The sequence below is a fragment of the Maniola hyperantus genome, chromosome 3 (assembly GCF_902806685.2).
Source record: "Maniola hyperantus chromosome 3, iAphHyp1.2, whole genome shotgun sequence".
NCBI lineage: Eukaryota > Metazoa > Arthropoda > Insecta > Lepidoptera > Nymphalidae > Maniola > Maniola hyperantus.
The window spans coordinates 8675718-8693577 of NC_048538.1; the positions used below are offsets into that span (position 1 = coordinate 8675718).

Here is a 17860-nt window from a genome sequence, read left to right on the forward strand (position 1 = left end):
TTAACATAACATGTATTTTAAAGCAAAAAAATATTCTCTAACCATTAATTTCTATTTACCAATATTTTATTTGGCTCTACCTTTGGTATGTATCATTGATTTAATAAATATTCTTCAAAATAAAATTGTCAGACAATTTTTTGCTTTGATATGGTAGAAATTGGGCAAACAACTTTGTCAACTTGTGGTTGCGCCCAGTTGCGCCACAGATATGTCCAGATTTGCAACTAGCCCACAGCCCCTTCGCTCAAGCAGATTTTCTTACCTGTGAAATCACAGAAAAGTAATCCCATAGATTAATATGTACCTATACCTGAAAAGCACAGATATGTCCAGATTTGCAACTAGCGTGGCTCCCTCAGTCCCTCTCGCTCAAGCAGATTTTCTTACTTGTGAAATGTCATTCCTTCTCTTATTCCTTCTACACTTCACGTTGTTTGTCAAATACTCACGTACAAATACATTTTGAGCATTTTAGACAAACAAAAAAAAGTGGCCACGGTGATAAGGACAAAGCATAATCATTTTGTCACGTTCTAACAAGAGCTTAAATGCATTTAGCTATCTCGCTCTAACAGTAAGTGTCATAATAGGGCTACTTCTAACAGTCCTTATTCTGAGCTGAAAAGTAATCCGTATATGATGCACTGTGCAGTGATGCAGTGTGCTTTTGTTACCAGAGTACTTGTATTGTTACCGCGGCCGCCTACCTTGTTTGTTTAAAAAATTCTGTTTTATAATGATTTGCCGTTTGCAGATTTAGAATATTTTTAATGCGTGCCTACCTGTTACAGATCACAATTACTACATGAGATAACTGATAAGTCAGACTATGGTCAGACCACACGAGTGGTCAGACCATAGTAGATAATCTATGGGTCAGACTATAGTAGGTAGGTACCTATATAGAGATCTGTGAGGTAAGTTGAGTTGTGCCAAGGAAGTAGGAACCATATCCATATGTTATTGGTCTGTGGTAGGAACATATATTTATCTACCTATTTATTTACTCTTGCGCCGTGCGCGACAAAGAGTATTGATAAAAGATTATAATATACCATAGAGTAAAGTAATACACACATATGGTGCGCGAGCTGTAAACCAACTTACTAATTTTGAACCTAATTTTGTGCTAATTACTATGCCTGTTTATTATAAATGGTAAACCTACTGGAGTAAAAGTCCGTGAAGTCCAGACGTCATAGTAAATATTTAAAAAGCTGAAAGTTTTTCTGTGCATAATTATTACACTCCAGGACCTTTGATTCGCGGTGGATTTGACCGATAGCAGGTGGTAAAGGTGCTTAAAATGGCTGTACAAATTTTTATATGTTCCTGCCTGTCACCTATAGTATGCTACAGATCGAGATGGCAATCAGGGTAGGGCGCCCCGAACAACCGCACAGCCCCCGCGCGAACCCGTTGCGGAATAGCGCAGGTGACTTGCGGGTGTGCGGGGCGTCCTCCCGCCTCATACCTTGATTGCCACCTCGTCCTGTCGCATACTATACCTGCTAAGTTCTACCTGTCAAAGCTACTGCATGATGTATCTCAGTTTGTAGTAGCCAAATGCTCTTGACTCCTGTAGTGTGAAAATTATGATATAGGTCTGGCATGCACTGGCTCTTGGACTTTAAAAAGTTAATAGTTATAAAATATTTTATGACTTGCATACCAAAAATGTTGAAATTATGTTTTTAGGACATCTGCAATAAAACAGACACATCTAAGGCATGATTATCCTAGTTTAGAGATCAACAACCATCCATTGAAAGTTGAAGTGCTCAATGTGGTATGTAAATTCATGACTTATTCTAGGTATAGGCTTAGGAGTTTGTTAAAAATAGGAGAATAATGTAGGAAGGTACAGGCTACAGCAGGTAGAGAAGAAAATTTGCACAAACCTGTATTGAGCACAGCTAGGTGTTGATCGTTCATTTAACCTACATGTGTTTGCATTGATTTAGTAATGTGGCTGTGAGTGATTTTTTATCGTCTGTTATTTTTCCAACTGACTTGCAGTCGAGATTCCCTCCAAGGTGGACTCTCTTCAGTGGACTTGTTATAAGGCATAATAAAGCAAACAGATTAAGGGTTTAGTTAGAACAATTTTTCCTTTCATTGGTAAACAGTTTAAAAAAAAAAAGAATATTAGCCAAGTTTAACATTCCGACTAATATGCTTTAACATAAAGCTTGTGCTAGGAGTAGATACAACAATAATGCAATGGGTGGGTTTTGAACCGGCAACCTTTCAAATTTCAGTCCACTACTTGAACCGTTGAGCTATCGAGGCTCTAAACAGTGCCACTAATATGCTTTAACGTAAAGCTTGTGCTAGGAGTAGATACAACAATAATGCAATGGGTGGGTTTTGAACCGGCAATCTTTCAAATTTCAGTCCACTACTTGAACCGTTGAGCTATCAAGGCTCTAAACAGTGCCACATTTGAGGATTGGCCACCATCTTTCGATTAGTCACAAAGTCAATTTTCCACTTAAATTTCACTTAAATTCTCAGCCTGCACAACATGTCATACCTAGCAATAAAATAGGTTTGCTAGCTGCTAAACAGAACATAAATAGCCTTAAGGCCTAACAAAGAAGATGCTGACCTATTGATAAAAGAACAAAATTGAAGCTGTGCTTATTACAGTAACTTATTCTAGAGTACTAGGTACCACTTGTATAAGTTACACCAATGTACCTGTGCAGAAATCTTATTTTTGAATGGTGCCAAAATATCTCTCTCTTCTTTTCCATCTCTCTTTATTTTCAATTATAGCATGCGTCCGTCCACTATTGTTTGTTGCCAGGTTTTATATGTGTGAATTATGAGCGAGATAGCGCGAGTCTCTGTTGTTCTTGTGTTTAAAATTTTAATGTCAAGCAATAAGGTCTGTATTTCATTGGTGTATATTTGGTTTTAGACAGTGTTAGATTGCTTTTGCAGACAAATTTTGATGATGAGAGTTACCTTTTGTAACTAGTAATACTGTACCAGTAATAGTGGTATGAAAGACGGGTGTGGAACCACTTGACCAGCTACCTGATGGAAAGGAGGTGGAACATTCTCTTGAAAGCTATTGCAATAATATTGAATGTTTAATTGTTAATCTAAGAACTTGAATCTGATAATACTTGTTTCCAGAAACTCAGTGCAAATAAAAGTTTTATTGAGAGCCTTCAGAAATGGAGTTCTCCATTTGAGGAGTTGGATCCATTGCTGCGATTTGAACAACTGAATGTGGATAATGTGAGTAGAAATACATACAGACCTATTGATAGATATTCTATTATTTAAAAAATTGGCCAAGTGCGAGTCAGGGTCCCACACTGAGAGTTCTGTAGTATGTTATGGGTGTCTTGTAAACCCAAATCACTTTATTAGGTGGTTCCAAGCAACTTCATAAGATTCTGAATCTGGTGAATGTGGAAATGTGGTTGTCTAATGCAAAGATTAACACAAAATTGAATTTTTTTATACTATAAAATCATAATTTCTTATCATAATATATTTTCATCATTGCAGGATACAGGACCAGATGAAAAGTGTGAGAACACAATCAATTACCCTAAAGTATGGAATGGAAAACGCACAGCAATTTTAAACAAATATACCACAGGAGAGAAATTGACCATAGTCAGTAGTTTTCTACCAGGCGGTGAAAAAAGTATGTTCATAAGTAAATAATAACTCTTTATGTTTGAATAATGTTACTAATAATGCTATTTTTGTTTTTATTTGGTTCTTTTAAGTTAGTTCCTTTTCAGCGCTTTTAAGACAGGTATCAAATCTAAATGAGAAAGTTAAACATAGGCTGGAGCAGCTTGATGATTTTGATGAATCGTCTGTAAGAAAGACAATGGGCTTAAGTCAGCAGGAATTTGTAACTAAAATTCATATGCTTGATGATGAAATTAAGAAGGTAGGTCTAATTTTACTTTACTTTTTGTTTTAGTACTAGTTGATGCTCACAACTGCGTGGATTTAGGTTTTTAAAAATCACATGGGAACTCTTTGATTTTCCGGAATTTTCCGGAAAAAGTAGCCTCTATGCCATTCCATAGGACCTAGCTCTTTGACCTAAGCCCCATACAAAAATCGACGTTACGACGTGATTGAAGGAAAAACCAATAAACGAACACTTTCGCATTTATAATAGGGGTGGTGATGGAAATATAAAATGGGTGTAGTAGTGGTTTTCTTATCTGCAACAAATACTCAGAAAATCCCAAAACTTTGGAATGATCAATATTGTGAATAGGTACTTATTTTGTTTTTCTAATACAGGCCTGGGATTCAGAACAAAGAGTAAAAGCATTCAAAATTGCAATACAGTGCTCGAAGCTGCTGTCTGACATAAATGTTATGCAGTTTTATCCCAGCAAATTTGTCCTGATTAGTGATGTACTAGGAAATTTTGGCGCTCTAGTGTTTGATCGTCTCAAAAGGAAGAGTTTTGGGTGAGCTACAGAAATTAATATGTATTTCGATTATTCTGCACCGAAAATTCAATATTTCACCAGTAAAAGGCTCAAACTGAACATTCCTTTTAGTTTTGCTCTACATATTATTATGTATTATGTATTTCTGTATGCAAATATTGGACTAACCGTTACCGTTAAGCCGTATCAACACAAATATTTCTGTTGTTTGTTGTCAATCTGGAAGTCTTTACATAGAAAAGGATTCAGATTTCCAATTAAAAAAAAATAAGCTCCATGTGTCGAAAATTAGATGCAGTTTTTAGGGGTGTAGACTTGATTATAGTACACGGCAGGAAATATTGTACATCAACCTTTAGAAAGAGATAGCGGTTTCGTAGAGCGTTGTCTCTGTTGTTGTGACCGATAAAACGTCACATATAGGTATGAGCGACAGAGACAACGCTCTACAAAACTGAAATCTCTAAAGGTCGATGCACAATATTTCCTGCTGGCCACTGTTATAGTACGCGACAAGTCGTGATGGATATGAGGCGGGAGGACGCCCTGCACACCCAGTACCGGGTTAGCGCGGGAGATGTGCGGGTGTGCGCGGCGTCCCCACCTCGATTGCACCTCGACCGATCGCGTAATATACATACTTAAAATCCCTGAAAAGTTAAAGAATCCCAGACCTCCCAAATAGGAGGCCGGCGACTTCGGCTCGGCAGTCTTAACCACTAGCCTTTTTTTAAAATGTATAGACTACCGCTTGGCTGCAATCAGACCTGGCTAAGGTGGAGTGGAGTGTGCTTGCCTAGAAGATGCCTATTGTACTCTTTACATGAAGGTATATTAAAAGTAACTCTAACCGCTTTTAGAAGTTGAAGTGTGTAAAACGTTTAAGTGTCAGTGAAGGAAAACACAGAGGAAATCTGCATGCCTGACAGTTGGCACTTGGCCAGCATGGTAGACTATGGCCAGAGCCTTCTCAGTAGTGAGCCAGCTATGGGTTGATGATGAGACTTGATTAGTATAATTTTATTTCAGGAATGTGGATTTAAAAATTCATGATATAGATTCTAATAGTGTCCCAGAGTCAGCCAGAGAAACATGTCAAAACTGGATGTTCAAAATGGCTTCCATCAGAGAGCTCCTGCCACGGTTATACATGGAAATGTCTCTACTCAAGTGTTACGCATTTATTTCCAAAAGTGAAATAAAACCAGCGATTGAGAGGCTGACAAGAATGATAAGAGGGATTGGGAACCCGCTGGTCGCGATTTATGTTAGGGTATATTTGTGCAACATGGCCTCTAATCTATATGGAGAAGAGAGTGAATGCTATTTCAATGACAATTTAAAGGAATTCCTTGAAGAGTATCAACAAGTAGGTCTTGCCTGTGAATTGTATATTAAATATTAGAACAACATTATATTTTGAATTTTTTTATGAAATACTGTTTCCCTCTTGAAGTATTAATCACACAAAAAATGGGCTATAAAACCAATTTATTTCAATTTCGAACAGTTCACCCGGTTTCCCTTCAGGATAAAGATATTTATCTGGCGTAAAAGTAGCGTACCTATATCCGCAGATTTTTTGTCCGAATATGGCGAAAAAATTTGGAACACAGTTGTTAACAGCTGATCAATACCTGAGTCTCTATATACCTGCTGTAGAGTGGCTTCTCTACGGAACATTGAATCATACAAAATGTAAACTCTCACTTCTGGAAGAAATGCTACAAAAATGTGAAACCACGGAAAATAGGTAAGTATTCTACTTCTCTAAACGAGCAACTCTTGTAAAATTATGTACTATGTACCTTCATTATATTATTACGATTGCGAGTGAGCAGAGGTTGTTACAGTACGCGCCATAAAGTAATGTGCATTCGACCTTTAGGAGGAGATAGCAGATTTGTAGAGCTTTGTCTCTGTCGTTGAGACCGACAAAACGTCATATAGGTATGAGTGACAGAGACAACGCTCTACAAAGCCGAAATGTCACTCTAAAGGTCCATGTAGGTACATTACTTTCTGCTGCGTAGGTACTATCGCGGTCTAGTTTGTCAGCCTAAGGCGATGACTTTATACTATTTGATAAGTACATATTTTCTTTCATAAGTTTTTCACTAGCGGTTTGCTGAGATATCGTCCGCGTTAAATTTCTATTTTTTTTTCAGTGAATTGTTACTTTGCTGCTGTGTGTCTGCTTTTGATTCACCAACTGTTATCAAAAAATCCTCAGCTATTTTGGAAATTATACGCAATCAATGTGATCATATGGGTGAGTTATATTTACTTATCTTTAGTTTATAGCTTGAGTGATTAAAGAAAAAATGGCAAGTAACTAAAAGATATAATCTTCTATTATATTAAATTCAAAATCCTGACTGACTGACTGACTGACTGACTTGTATATCAACGCACAGCCTAAACTGCTGGTCCTAGAGACATGAAATTTAGTGGGTGTGTTCTTTGTAAAGAGCAGGTATCCACTAAGAAAGGATTTTTCGAAATTCCACCCCTAAATAGGGGATGGAAGTTTGTATGAAAGTATATAATTTTAAAGGTCACATTGATGAAAATTGGTATTGAAAGGTTAAGAATAAAAATGCGTATTTCACGATTTTTGAAATTACACTGCCAAGGTGGTTAAATAGGGGATGAAGGTTTGTATGAAAGTCCGCCATTTTTCAAGTTATTTCCTTGAAAATTGATATTTGGGTTTTCGGTTACAAAAGAAAAAATACGTAGGTGGGTAGGTTCTTCTGTCCTGCGATTATATTGTATCATAAGTACTATTGCACCACAATAACTGTGAACTTAGATCTTGATGACGTGAAGATACGAGTAAGCGAGAAATGATTGCAGAAAACGATTGAGCGAGAAGGAGGAACGCATTCCACTAGAGTGCCCAGTTTTATGTAAAGCGTTACGGAAAATGTGTACTACATATTTGTTTCTCCGTCACTATCAAATCTATGCTCGATGAAAATGTGTGCTTGAACATTTTCATTGAATTTGAATTTGAAATTGAATTTGAATTTCATTCAAATTCCATTTTTGACGGATCATTTTGTGTTCGATAAAATAAGAAAAATTATGTTAAGTAGGTATAAAAAGTAAAGTGTTGCCAAAAATCGTTGAAACATTTTATAATTCTAGTGTTAGTCAGCCAAATATTGGCATCTGTCGGCGAGCATCTTTGCCATGCAGAGAATTATTGCCAGCTGTCTTCAGAAGGGTTGAGCCAAACTTGGTGGAAAATTGCAACTAATATGAAATCAACAGCGGATTTTCTTCAAGTTTTAGAGCCCTGGTTACAATTTGCATGCACGCAGTTATCGGTAAGCTTATCTTGTCAATTGAGAAAGCTTCGTACTAAATTTATATGCAACTAGCTTATGCTCGCGACTTCGTCCGCGTGGACTACACAAATTTCAAACCATTATTTCACCACTTTAGGGGTTGAATTTTCAAAAATCCTTTTTAGCGGATGCCTACGTCATAATAGCTATCTTAATTAATAGCTAGCTAGCATAATTTCAGCATGATCCGTCCTGAGTTTGAGCTGTGCGTTAATAGATCAGTCAGTCAGTCAGTCAGCCACTCACTCACCTTTTCCTTTTATACTTATATTTAGTTTTTAGATGTACTAAAATGGCTTTTACTTTACCGCTGTTAAAATTATAAGTAGACTTTTAAATACTTCCCCACATTAATTATATAGCACACAAAGCCGTGCAGGAATATTCCCACTAGTGCGGGAATATAATGGCCGCCTCACGAAACAGCTGTTTTGGAGCCGCCATATTTAACGAGGTGTTTTAAAGTAGTTATTTATAATTATATTAAACCTCTTAAAAATTTAAACTAAAACCTTAAAAAATATAATATTATAACTAAAATATATTATTAAAAGGAGTCCTTTTAGGCAAGGTTCCCAAGATACTGGCAGCGTTCCCCCTTTGTATAGCTAGGCTAATTATTTGTCCGAGGTAGCTGCCAGCTCTTCGGTCTCCTGTGATGTCGACTAACCTTTTTGCTATTTCCTTAAAAAGGCTTATAGCGCTAGGACCCCACGGACCAAGGGTCTCGACACCGAATGGGACAAATTCATATTCGGAGCCTAGACCCCTGTATTTGCATGTTTTGGCTTTTTCAGCCGCTTCACATGCCGCACCAGCTCTGTTGTTGGTTCCATGTAGATGGGAAGAGGCCATAATAAAGTAGTTATTATTGTATAGTCTTTGTAGTACGATAGGATTCCAAACTGTTTCTTACTAACTACATGTCATATTATGAGAACTCGATTTCAAGAATGCCATTCCGCGCGCATTTGTTGTTAGTTATTTTAAATCTAAATTGCTAAGGTCATCGGATGAAACATAGATGTAGGTATGGATTTAATTAATCCAGTTTTTCGAACCGTATTTTCTGGGATTCGAATTGGAAAAAGCGTCCTAAATTAGTTCGCTTTGCAGACACAGCATATCAACATGATACTACGTGGTACAATACGCTACATGATCAAATGTGGCAAGCCGGCCGATGAGTACTGCTCGCAGATACAAACACTCACAAAGAGAATGTTGAAGTCCATACCTGATGTTGAAGAACTCTTCCTCATGGTGAGAAATAAATAAAATTAACTAGATCGAATTAAGACAAGCCAGTAATATTCGAAATTTATTTTTACAAATTTAAGTTTTGCATTTTAAAAATATCATAGTCAGTTATATACTATGTTAAGTTTATCAAAATTCCTCGTTTCTAATTCTAACACACTTCCGGCAACAGTTTTTTCCTCCAAATCAAGATTCTTCAAGTCAAGAGTTAATAGTCATCTTCTAGAAAATCACGCTTTATCTTGGCTGCATCATTACTGGCTAGCAGGTCTAACTGCAACCAAGCGCTACTCTATAAATAAAATTAAAAAAATCGTTGAGAAGACCATGCATCATCGCAAAAATCTTGTCGAAGCTACAGACAAAAGCTAGTTTGATATTATCAATGTTCCACTCCATTCCTGTGTTGCCTTTATAAGTATGAACCGTAAAATAAAATGCACTAGTGCGGTAATAGTATCTAAAGTACGAGTGAAATGAACTAGTGCGTTTGTATGCATAAGCTACATTGAAGTTCCGATGATGGTGGTATATGGAAAATGGCAACAACAATAATGTACGGTCGGCCTCAAAATTCGTGTAGCATCTGCATAACTTTTGTATCAAAAACAAGTCGCACTTGTAACCTTTTTCAATAAGCACGCCAGACAAACAATTGCGTTTCTACTAAGTATATTTCGTTTTAAAATATCCTACATTTGGTTCAATGTTGTTAATAATATATAAGTAATAAATTTTTCAGTAATAAAAGGCTTATTTATTAATTAATATTTAGCTTTTAATAAGATTAATATGTTGGCATTGGTATACGAAAAAACTCAAGCTTCGAGTTTATGATTATACCTGAATTTGTTGTAACCTGTAAATATTTTTCTTAAATAAATAAATTATCGTGCCGTGCAGTGCAAGTGAATTGATCATTTAGCTGCTAAACGAGTTTTAGCCTTTGACTGTACAAAGATTTAACTCAATGGAACGAACGATGGGCAAACGTACACTGTACAGGTCTTTACCTATCTTTAACAGACAGACGGACACATATTTTTATTTATTAATTATTTATATGTATAAGGTTTTACTCCTTTCACACCCACAGGATGCTTTTATGCCACTCGTGGAATTAGTGCAGACGTCTAATGCTCGTAGTGTGATGGCTAAGACGGTGCTTACTATATTTTTCGAAAGATACAACTCAGTTCAAATAGAGGATCACATTATAATTTCAAGTCTGATGAGGCTGTGTTGTATACTACACGATTCCATTAAGTGAGTAGTAACTACTTTACATATTTCTTTAAAGAAATACCGAGATGGCACTAAACTTTAAGGATAAATAAAGCGATAAAGAATGAGGATACAAAAATAAACGAACAACGACCGCTAACACAAACGGTTTCAAATCCGTTCGGTAGTTTCAGCGTGATGCGCGTACTGACATGCAAAAATTAAAAACCTGTCAAGTGCGAGGCAGACTCGCGCAAGAATGGTTCCGTAATCCGTAGTATATCCGTAATAGGTAATTACGGAGAGCGCGGTCTATGATGTGATTTGGTAAACTAATTAGAACATATTTTAATAATTATTGTCGTTGTTATGTGAAGAGAAATTCACGGTTTGTTTTACACTGTGTTTTCCTACGCTTGTTTATTTATTTTAGATATATCTCTTTGAGAAAATCTAATGTTAGCTTTAAGATCTTTAAGTTATCTAATTTTAAGTCTATTTAGTTACAATAACCTGTTGGTTCTCCCAATAAAATAAAATTTAAAAATATTGTACAGAGATCGTCCAGTTACAGTTTTATTCTAGTACTAGCTGATGCCCGCGACTTCGTACGCGTGAATTTAGGTTTTTAAAAATCCTGTGGGAACTCTTCAATTTTCCGGGATAAAAAGCCTATGTCCTTCCCCGGGATGCAAGCTATCTCTGTACCAAATTTCGTCAAAATCGGTTAAACGGTTGAGCCCTAAAAAGCTAGCAGACAGACAGACACACTTTCACATTTATAATATTAGTATGGATTATATTATTGTTTACTAACTTTACTGGTTTACGAGCAACTTTGTATTTTAGCGCGGTGACCGTGGAGGACGAGAGTAAAGTGTGTGCAGAACTGATCAATAAATTCATACACGCTGTGTCCTACCATGATGATTTGGAGCAACAGCTGAACTTTTATGTTGAATGTCGATCTGCCTTCATCAAACTAGATTCCGTACTTATAGCGCTGGTTCATGTAAGTACGAGATCTTTTTAAATTAACATTAAAAAAAATTGTATATACTTAATATCTCACTTATTTGATAGCTGCTTGATAGCAGGGACTGGACCCATCTCGTCATGATGGGCACACGCCTCATTGTCTGCATCTAGAATTAGACTCCCACCTTAATAAATGTGTAACTTAACGTTGAAAACTTAACTGGCTCATATAATAATCTTATGTATTAATTTTAATTTTATGTAATGCTGTATGTTTTCTTTTTGCAAAAAAAAATAATTGTCGTGTACGCAGGCCGTGAACGCACTGGCGGCGCGCGCCGACATGTCGCGCGGGCGCTGGCTGCAGCGTGCGTGCGCCGCGTACTGCTTCGTGACGGTGCCGTCGCTGCAGTGCCCGCTCACCAAGGCGCAGCTGTACCTGCTGGGCGGGCAGGTGGCGCTGCTCAACTGCTGCATTGGGCAGGGTGAGTGCTGCATCACTCTGAGGAGCAGTGCATGTACCGCTAGCTTTTACATTTAGTATACATATATTATGTAGTAGAATTGGTATGGATAAAAATTAATATTTCCTTATCATTTCATTCATCATCATTTCATCATCATCATCATTTTAGGAGTATGTATTCATTAATTACTAGCTGATGCCCGCGACTTCGATTTACAAAATCCCGCGGGAACTCTTTGATTTTCCGGAATAAAAAGTAGCCTATGTCCTTCCCCGGGATGCAAGCTATCTCTGTACCAAATTTCGTCAAAATCGGTTGAACAGTTGAGCCGTGAAAAGCTAGCAGACAGACAGACACACTTTCGCATTTATAATATTAGTATGGATTAGGATTAGGATTAAAAGAATTCCTTTTTATTTATTTTACAGCTGAAGCGAATTTAAAAACTTTAGTAGGTCTAATACCTGAGGTTCCACAGTTTGTTCAAGAGGATGGTCAAAATAAATCTACTCACGACAAACTAGTCGGACTACTTAGTAATTTTCTGTCAACTCTTTTAATATTACCGGTAAGTGTCTACATATTTCCCTCCTTTTGAGTTCCTGCTTTATGACTGGTGTTTAGTTTTCAAGAAGTACGAAACTTTTGATGTGCAAATACTACCCTGCTAAATTTATTATTCACAGTAAGATTTTTTTTGGTAACATTAGGTTACTTTACGTTAGTTCTAAGGCAGACAAAAAGACAAAAAATAATACTGTTTCGGCTCTATATCAATAATAATGCTTTCGTGATGAATTTTTTTAATTATTAAAATTCCCAGTCCAGTTATTATTATTTATTTATTTATTGTATTGTATAGAACGACCATAAGGCCCAATGACACTAATTAAACTACGAGTACTAACTAACATAAATATACTTACAAAAAATTGTTAAAATTACAATTAATTTTCACAAAAGTTATGGTTTTATCATAAGTGGGTAAGTATAGATATAAACATGTGAGTTTCTATAATCATTCTTCTTCTTATTTTTACTTTTACCATGTGTACGACTGTTTAAAATAGTGTGTATGACCTCAGTTAAGTTTTCCAGTGAGCTTTTTTTCTCGTGTAACTAGCTGTAAGTTTTTCCACAGTTTTTCATAAGTACCTACCGAAAGTAAATAAAAAATTGAGTCAACTTTGCCCACTTGCTTTCTCTATTTATGGGTTCCGTACCTTAAAAGCAAAAACGGAACCCTTTAGAGATCAAAATGTCGTCACTGTCTATCTGTCTGTTTTGATACGACTGCACTATCGGGATTCGGCGAATGATATGGCGAATTAGTTGGACGGCGTGCGGCACCCGTATCGTTCCGCACTTTCGCCGCTAACCATTCTAAAGTTTTTTTTAAAATCCCGTGGGAATTCTTTATTTTTTCGGGATATCTAAAACACTACAGGGAGAACTATTCGCTGTCGCAGAATGTCGAGTCTGCCGGCCGGTTGATTTGCCAAACTTATTTAAACACTCGCGTCTCGCCAAACACAAAACATTCGCTGTATCCCGAATAGTGTGGAAAGTTTATTTGCCGAATGCCGAACTATCGAAAAGCCCAGACTGGAATCATTTGTCTAATCCCGATAGTAACATCACCGAGTTTTTTCCACAAAACCTTTATTCGATGCATAATTTACCTACTTGATTTTTTGTCTCATAAAGTTTCAACTTATAACGACTTTTTCTATACGCGAGTCGTGGTGAATAATACAATGAATATTGAATATTGTAAACCAACAATTCGTGCCATAGTAAACGTAATCGATAACAAATAACCATCTATTTATTCCATTGTGTCTCTAAATTAGGCTATACAATTAGTGTGTTGCTGTAATAATCAATTAAATTCAACCGTTGTCTGGCAGGCGTTTGAATTGGCAACATTTCGTTATATTATTATTAACTAGTTTTTGCCCTAGGCGTCGTCCCACCTGAAGTTCTGGTCAAACTATATTTCCGACCTATTTTGATCATAGTTTACTTTATTAAACTAGGTGGTTCATCTATTAATCAGTATTGAAGTCTGATTACAATATTATTGCTGGTCCTAATTCAAAAACTATATAGTATTTAAATTCAATGTACAGACGGGTATATCGCAGTCTAATCGTAAAAGAAACCGTTTTGTATTTCGGTGGATGAACGTTTAGCCGGATTGTCATTGTGATGTTCGACAACATTGAGTGCTACTACAACAGCCATAACAACAAATGCCTAAATAATAAACTTTAGTATCAGGACCTGAACCAAATCTGACTACCCTGACTCCATGCAGTCTTGTCTATCCTACCCCTATCTAGTGTTTTTGTAAAGCGAGCCTTCTGGTGTAGGCCATTTAAAAAACTTGGCCTTTAATCATTATTATGATATGATGCCCATGTAAAAACTTGACATCTTTTAGTCCCACGAATTTATGCTACGTCTAAACCAGTACTCAGTATTAGCGAACATAATATCGCAATGACAATCTGGCTGAACGTTGTTCAATTGTTTTACATAACGGAGCTGTTTTGTAAAACAACTCACGGTTTTGTATAACAGCTAATTAGGCAATCCATCTGCGACAGATACAGCTCAAAGATTATGGAAACATTATGGATGTTGCTGAACAATTTTTTTACTCACCATATTCAAAAGCATAGTGGATTGAATTTATGACATTAGTATTATGTTTGTTGCTCCCTTAAGGTTGAAAGTTATTAGCGCACATGTAAATGCCCCTGATTTATATTTGTGATTGTGTCACATATAATTAACTCTCTGATAATGACTTTGTTTAGGACAATATGGACAGCAACAGCAAGGCTTACATACTGAGTGGTTTTATAAAGACCATGGAAAGAATACATTGGAGGAAGACTGATCCTTTATATTATACTTTACTACTTAGAACTTTGGACCTTCTTTGTCAAATGACACAGGAAACATATGCTTATCACATAGATGGAGGTAAGTACTTACCATTTTTAGGGTTCCGTACCAAAATGGTACAAATAGAACCCTTACGGTGCGACTTTCTCCGTCCGTCACAGTCGACTATTTCGGTAACTTTTACAGCTATCGACATAAAATTTGGAATAGTTGTATATAATAGTGGCTTAACATCATTGAAATTAAAAAAAATCAAATAAAAATCATTTATTTTTACGCATAATAGTTTTTGATTTACCGTGCAAAATGACAAAAAATAATATATACCGATAATAATAAAAATGACATGACCAGTGGAACTATGGGCGCTTGCCTAGGTGTCAAAAATCAATGTGCAGCAAATATTGCTTAATTTTTTTTAATGAAAGTGTTTTACCTACACTTCAAACTTTTCTAAGTAATTTTAAATACTTACATAATATAAAAATACGGAATCAGGCAGGATTCGAACCTGCATCTCCCCAGGATACCGCGCCCGGTATTTTCTTCATTTGTACCTACTTATTAAAAATATTTATTCTTCTCGTTTTATTTCAATGTAGTTCTATCTAACGACGAATTGTATGGTACTGAAGAGGAGTTCGTAGAAGCTATAGAAAACCACGCCACAAACATATGCCAAGAGTTGTTGGTAGTTCTAAAAAGCCTCGGCGACGCCAAAGAAACAAAAAAGCAGTACAATTTGGCATTGGAACTGTTTTGGCGTATTGTGAGACGAGGTAAACTACAAGAGGGCCCTATGACAAATCTCGCGGCGAATCTGTGGGTACTGGCACATAAAATACAGGACTCCAATAATAGGTTTGCGGTGAGTATAGCAATACGAATATATCTAAATATATAAAAGGAAAAGGACTGACTGACTGACTGATCTATCAACGTACAGCTCAAACTACTGGGTGGATCGGGCTGAAATTTGGCATGCAGATAAGCTATTATGACGTAGGCATCCGCTAAGAAAGGATTTTTGAAAATTCAACCCCTAAGGGGTTAGAAATAGGGGTTTCAATTTTGTGAAATCCACGCGGATGAAGTCGCGGGAATAAACTAGTATAATATATAGGTTGGAAAGGATAATGTGTCAGGGTAATGTGTAAAGGTGTGAAGGGATAATTAGGTATTTTCTCAATTTAAGAGTAATTTCGATAACTTGGTACATTGGCATTGCGACCAACGTCATGTCTTTTGTTGAGAGTTACGACAAACGTAGTTCCAGTTAGTTTTAATCTAGTAACCTCAGACTTTTCCATAACGACTCTGAACTGGCAGCCGGTACTATACAGCAGGGGTTCCCAATTTTATTTGACCATGGAACCCTAATTGATCATACTTTTTTTGGCGGAACCCTAGCTGGCTATTTTGATAATGATAAATAATAATTATTATAAGTATTGCAAAACATTTATTTTGACAAAGAAATACTATGACGTTAATTACCTCCGTGGCGCAGTGCGTGCACTGTTGTATTAAAAGTTGGAGGTCCCGGTTCGATTTGAGGCTTCGGCCGCGGCTAGTTACCACTCTACCGGTAAAGACGTAACGCCAAGCGATTGAGCGTTCCCGGTAAGATGCCGTGTAGAAACCGATTAGGAGTATACCTACCGGGTAGCTTCCATCTCAGACTGCCGTGTAGGCGTGACGGTGCGGCGCGGTTATGAGTCTTTTCCACTAACGTCTTATTTAGGTAACTCTCGGACAGACCGTGGAACCCCTGTGACCCTTCCACGGAACAATCGCTGCTATACAGGACGAAGGCAACTTTACAGGATGAAGGACAAAAAGCTTGATTGCTTCAACTAAATAGTGATTGTATAGTGTGCTGTGTGTACGCCTGCCAGTATTAGTGAAGCCTCGCTCTAAGTACTTTTTCAAATTTCGGTTCCAAACTCGATAAATATCTTGAACTGTAACTGCTGAGTACGAAAGTGTAACTGCTGAGAGTAAAGGGATCTCATGAAAAATTTGAGATTTGTCAAAATTGTTTCGTTTGTTGCAGAAGGCACTATTATCAGTCTTGGAAAAGGATCAAAATGTGGAGTGTCGGCGATTATTCGATAAAATAAATATAAATTAAGCAATTACTAAGTAATGTATTTAATTAAGTTATGATGTAGGTATTTATTTATTCATTCCATTTACCTAAGACAAAAAATTATTATCATATAAGATAGGTTATAGGTATATTATAAAATAACAATACATATAAGAATTTTTGTATTAAAAATACAGTTTATTGCTTGAAAACAAATAAACTCATTTGTATAATCATTTTAAGTTTTTTTGTTTCTTTATTTCACTGATTTTAGAACCTTTCTGCCTTTGTATACTATTTGCTAGTGGCGCTTCACAATGCATAAAGAATTAAATTATTATTTCTACGGGTGTAAATTAAACTCTGTTCATTATTAGGGAGGGTTACTAATGTAAAGCGTGCTATTTTTTTTCTATTAGTACTTGCTTAAATAACAGTTTTCAATTATAGCTGCAGAGAAGATATATCTTTATATCTCTTCTAATATATCTTTTATAGAGTAACAAAATTCAAGAACAGAAAATACTTAATAATATAAAATACATAATATAGAATTGACAATATTACTGAAATGGTTACGTATAAGGCACTTCTACGGTAAAAGTATGTTTAGTAGTAGATAGGCATTACAATTTTGGTAGGTATTTTAAATTAAAATGTACTTCATTGTAGGTACCTAATCTATACAATAAAAAGAGTTGCCTACCTACGTTATACAATAATGTAATGGATATGAGTACAACAGGCGGCCTTATTATATAGGATAGGGGTAGGATTTTATAGGGTGCTTACTTTTAGAATCACACAAACGAGAGAATTTTACTTTAGTTTAAGCAATGACATTCTATGCTTATTAAAATGTCAATGTAAATGAGTTTAAGTAAAACTTGTTCAGAATAGGCCCACGTCAATTTCAGAGTTATTATAGATTTCGAAACGAGCACGTAGATAATCTATCTATATATATAAAAGGAAAAGGTGACTGACTGACTGACTGACTGACTGAATGTCTGACTGACTGACTGACTGATCTATCAACGCACAGCTCAAACTACTTGACGGATCGGGCTGAAATTTGGCATGCAGATAGCTATTATGACGTAGGCATCCGCTAAGAAA

At 36.3% G+C, this 17860-nt stretch overlaps 2 protein-coding genes across 4 annotated transcripts in view; one reads left to right on the forward strand and one right to left on the reverse strand.

Annotated features, from left to right (window-relative positions):
* The window catches only part of LOC117996531 (mpv17-like protein 2), a 204275-nt gene that overhangs the window by 6292 nt on the left and 180123 nt on the right, over positions 1-17860 (reverse strand). The gene's annotated exons all lie outside the window — the stretch shown is intronic.
* Positions 1031-17068, forward strand: LOC117996520 (VPS35 endosomal protein-sorting factor-like). 3 transcript variants are annotated; one of them, XM_034984580.2, is made up of 18 exons: positions 1031-1161; positions 1702-1792; positions 3151-3255; positions 3532-3673; positions 3759-3928; positions 4294-4466; positions 5478-5817; positions 6026-6201; positions 6617-6720; positions 7602-7783; positions 8921-9067; positions 10161-10330; positions 11138-11300; positions 11580-11751; positions 12162-12301; positions 14559-14727; positions 15252-15517; positions 16709-17068. In XM_034984580.2, exons 1-18 carry the CDS (start codon positions 1142-1144, stop codon positions 16781-16783), a joined length of 2805 nt encoding a protein of 934 aa, XP_034840471.1. In that variant the 5' UTR covers positions 1031-1141; the 3' UTR covers positions 16784-17068. The 3 variants fall into 3 exon arrangements, with proteins under 3 accessions (XP_034840471.1, XP_034840470.1, XP_034840472.1); XM_034984579.2 differs by having other exon boundaries at positions 16706-17067; XM_034984581.2 differs by having other exon boundaries at positions 3774-3928; positions 16706-17067.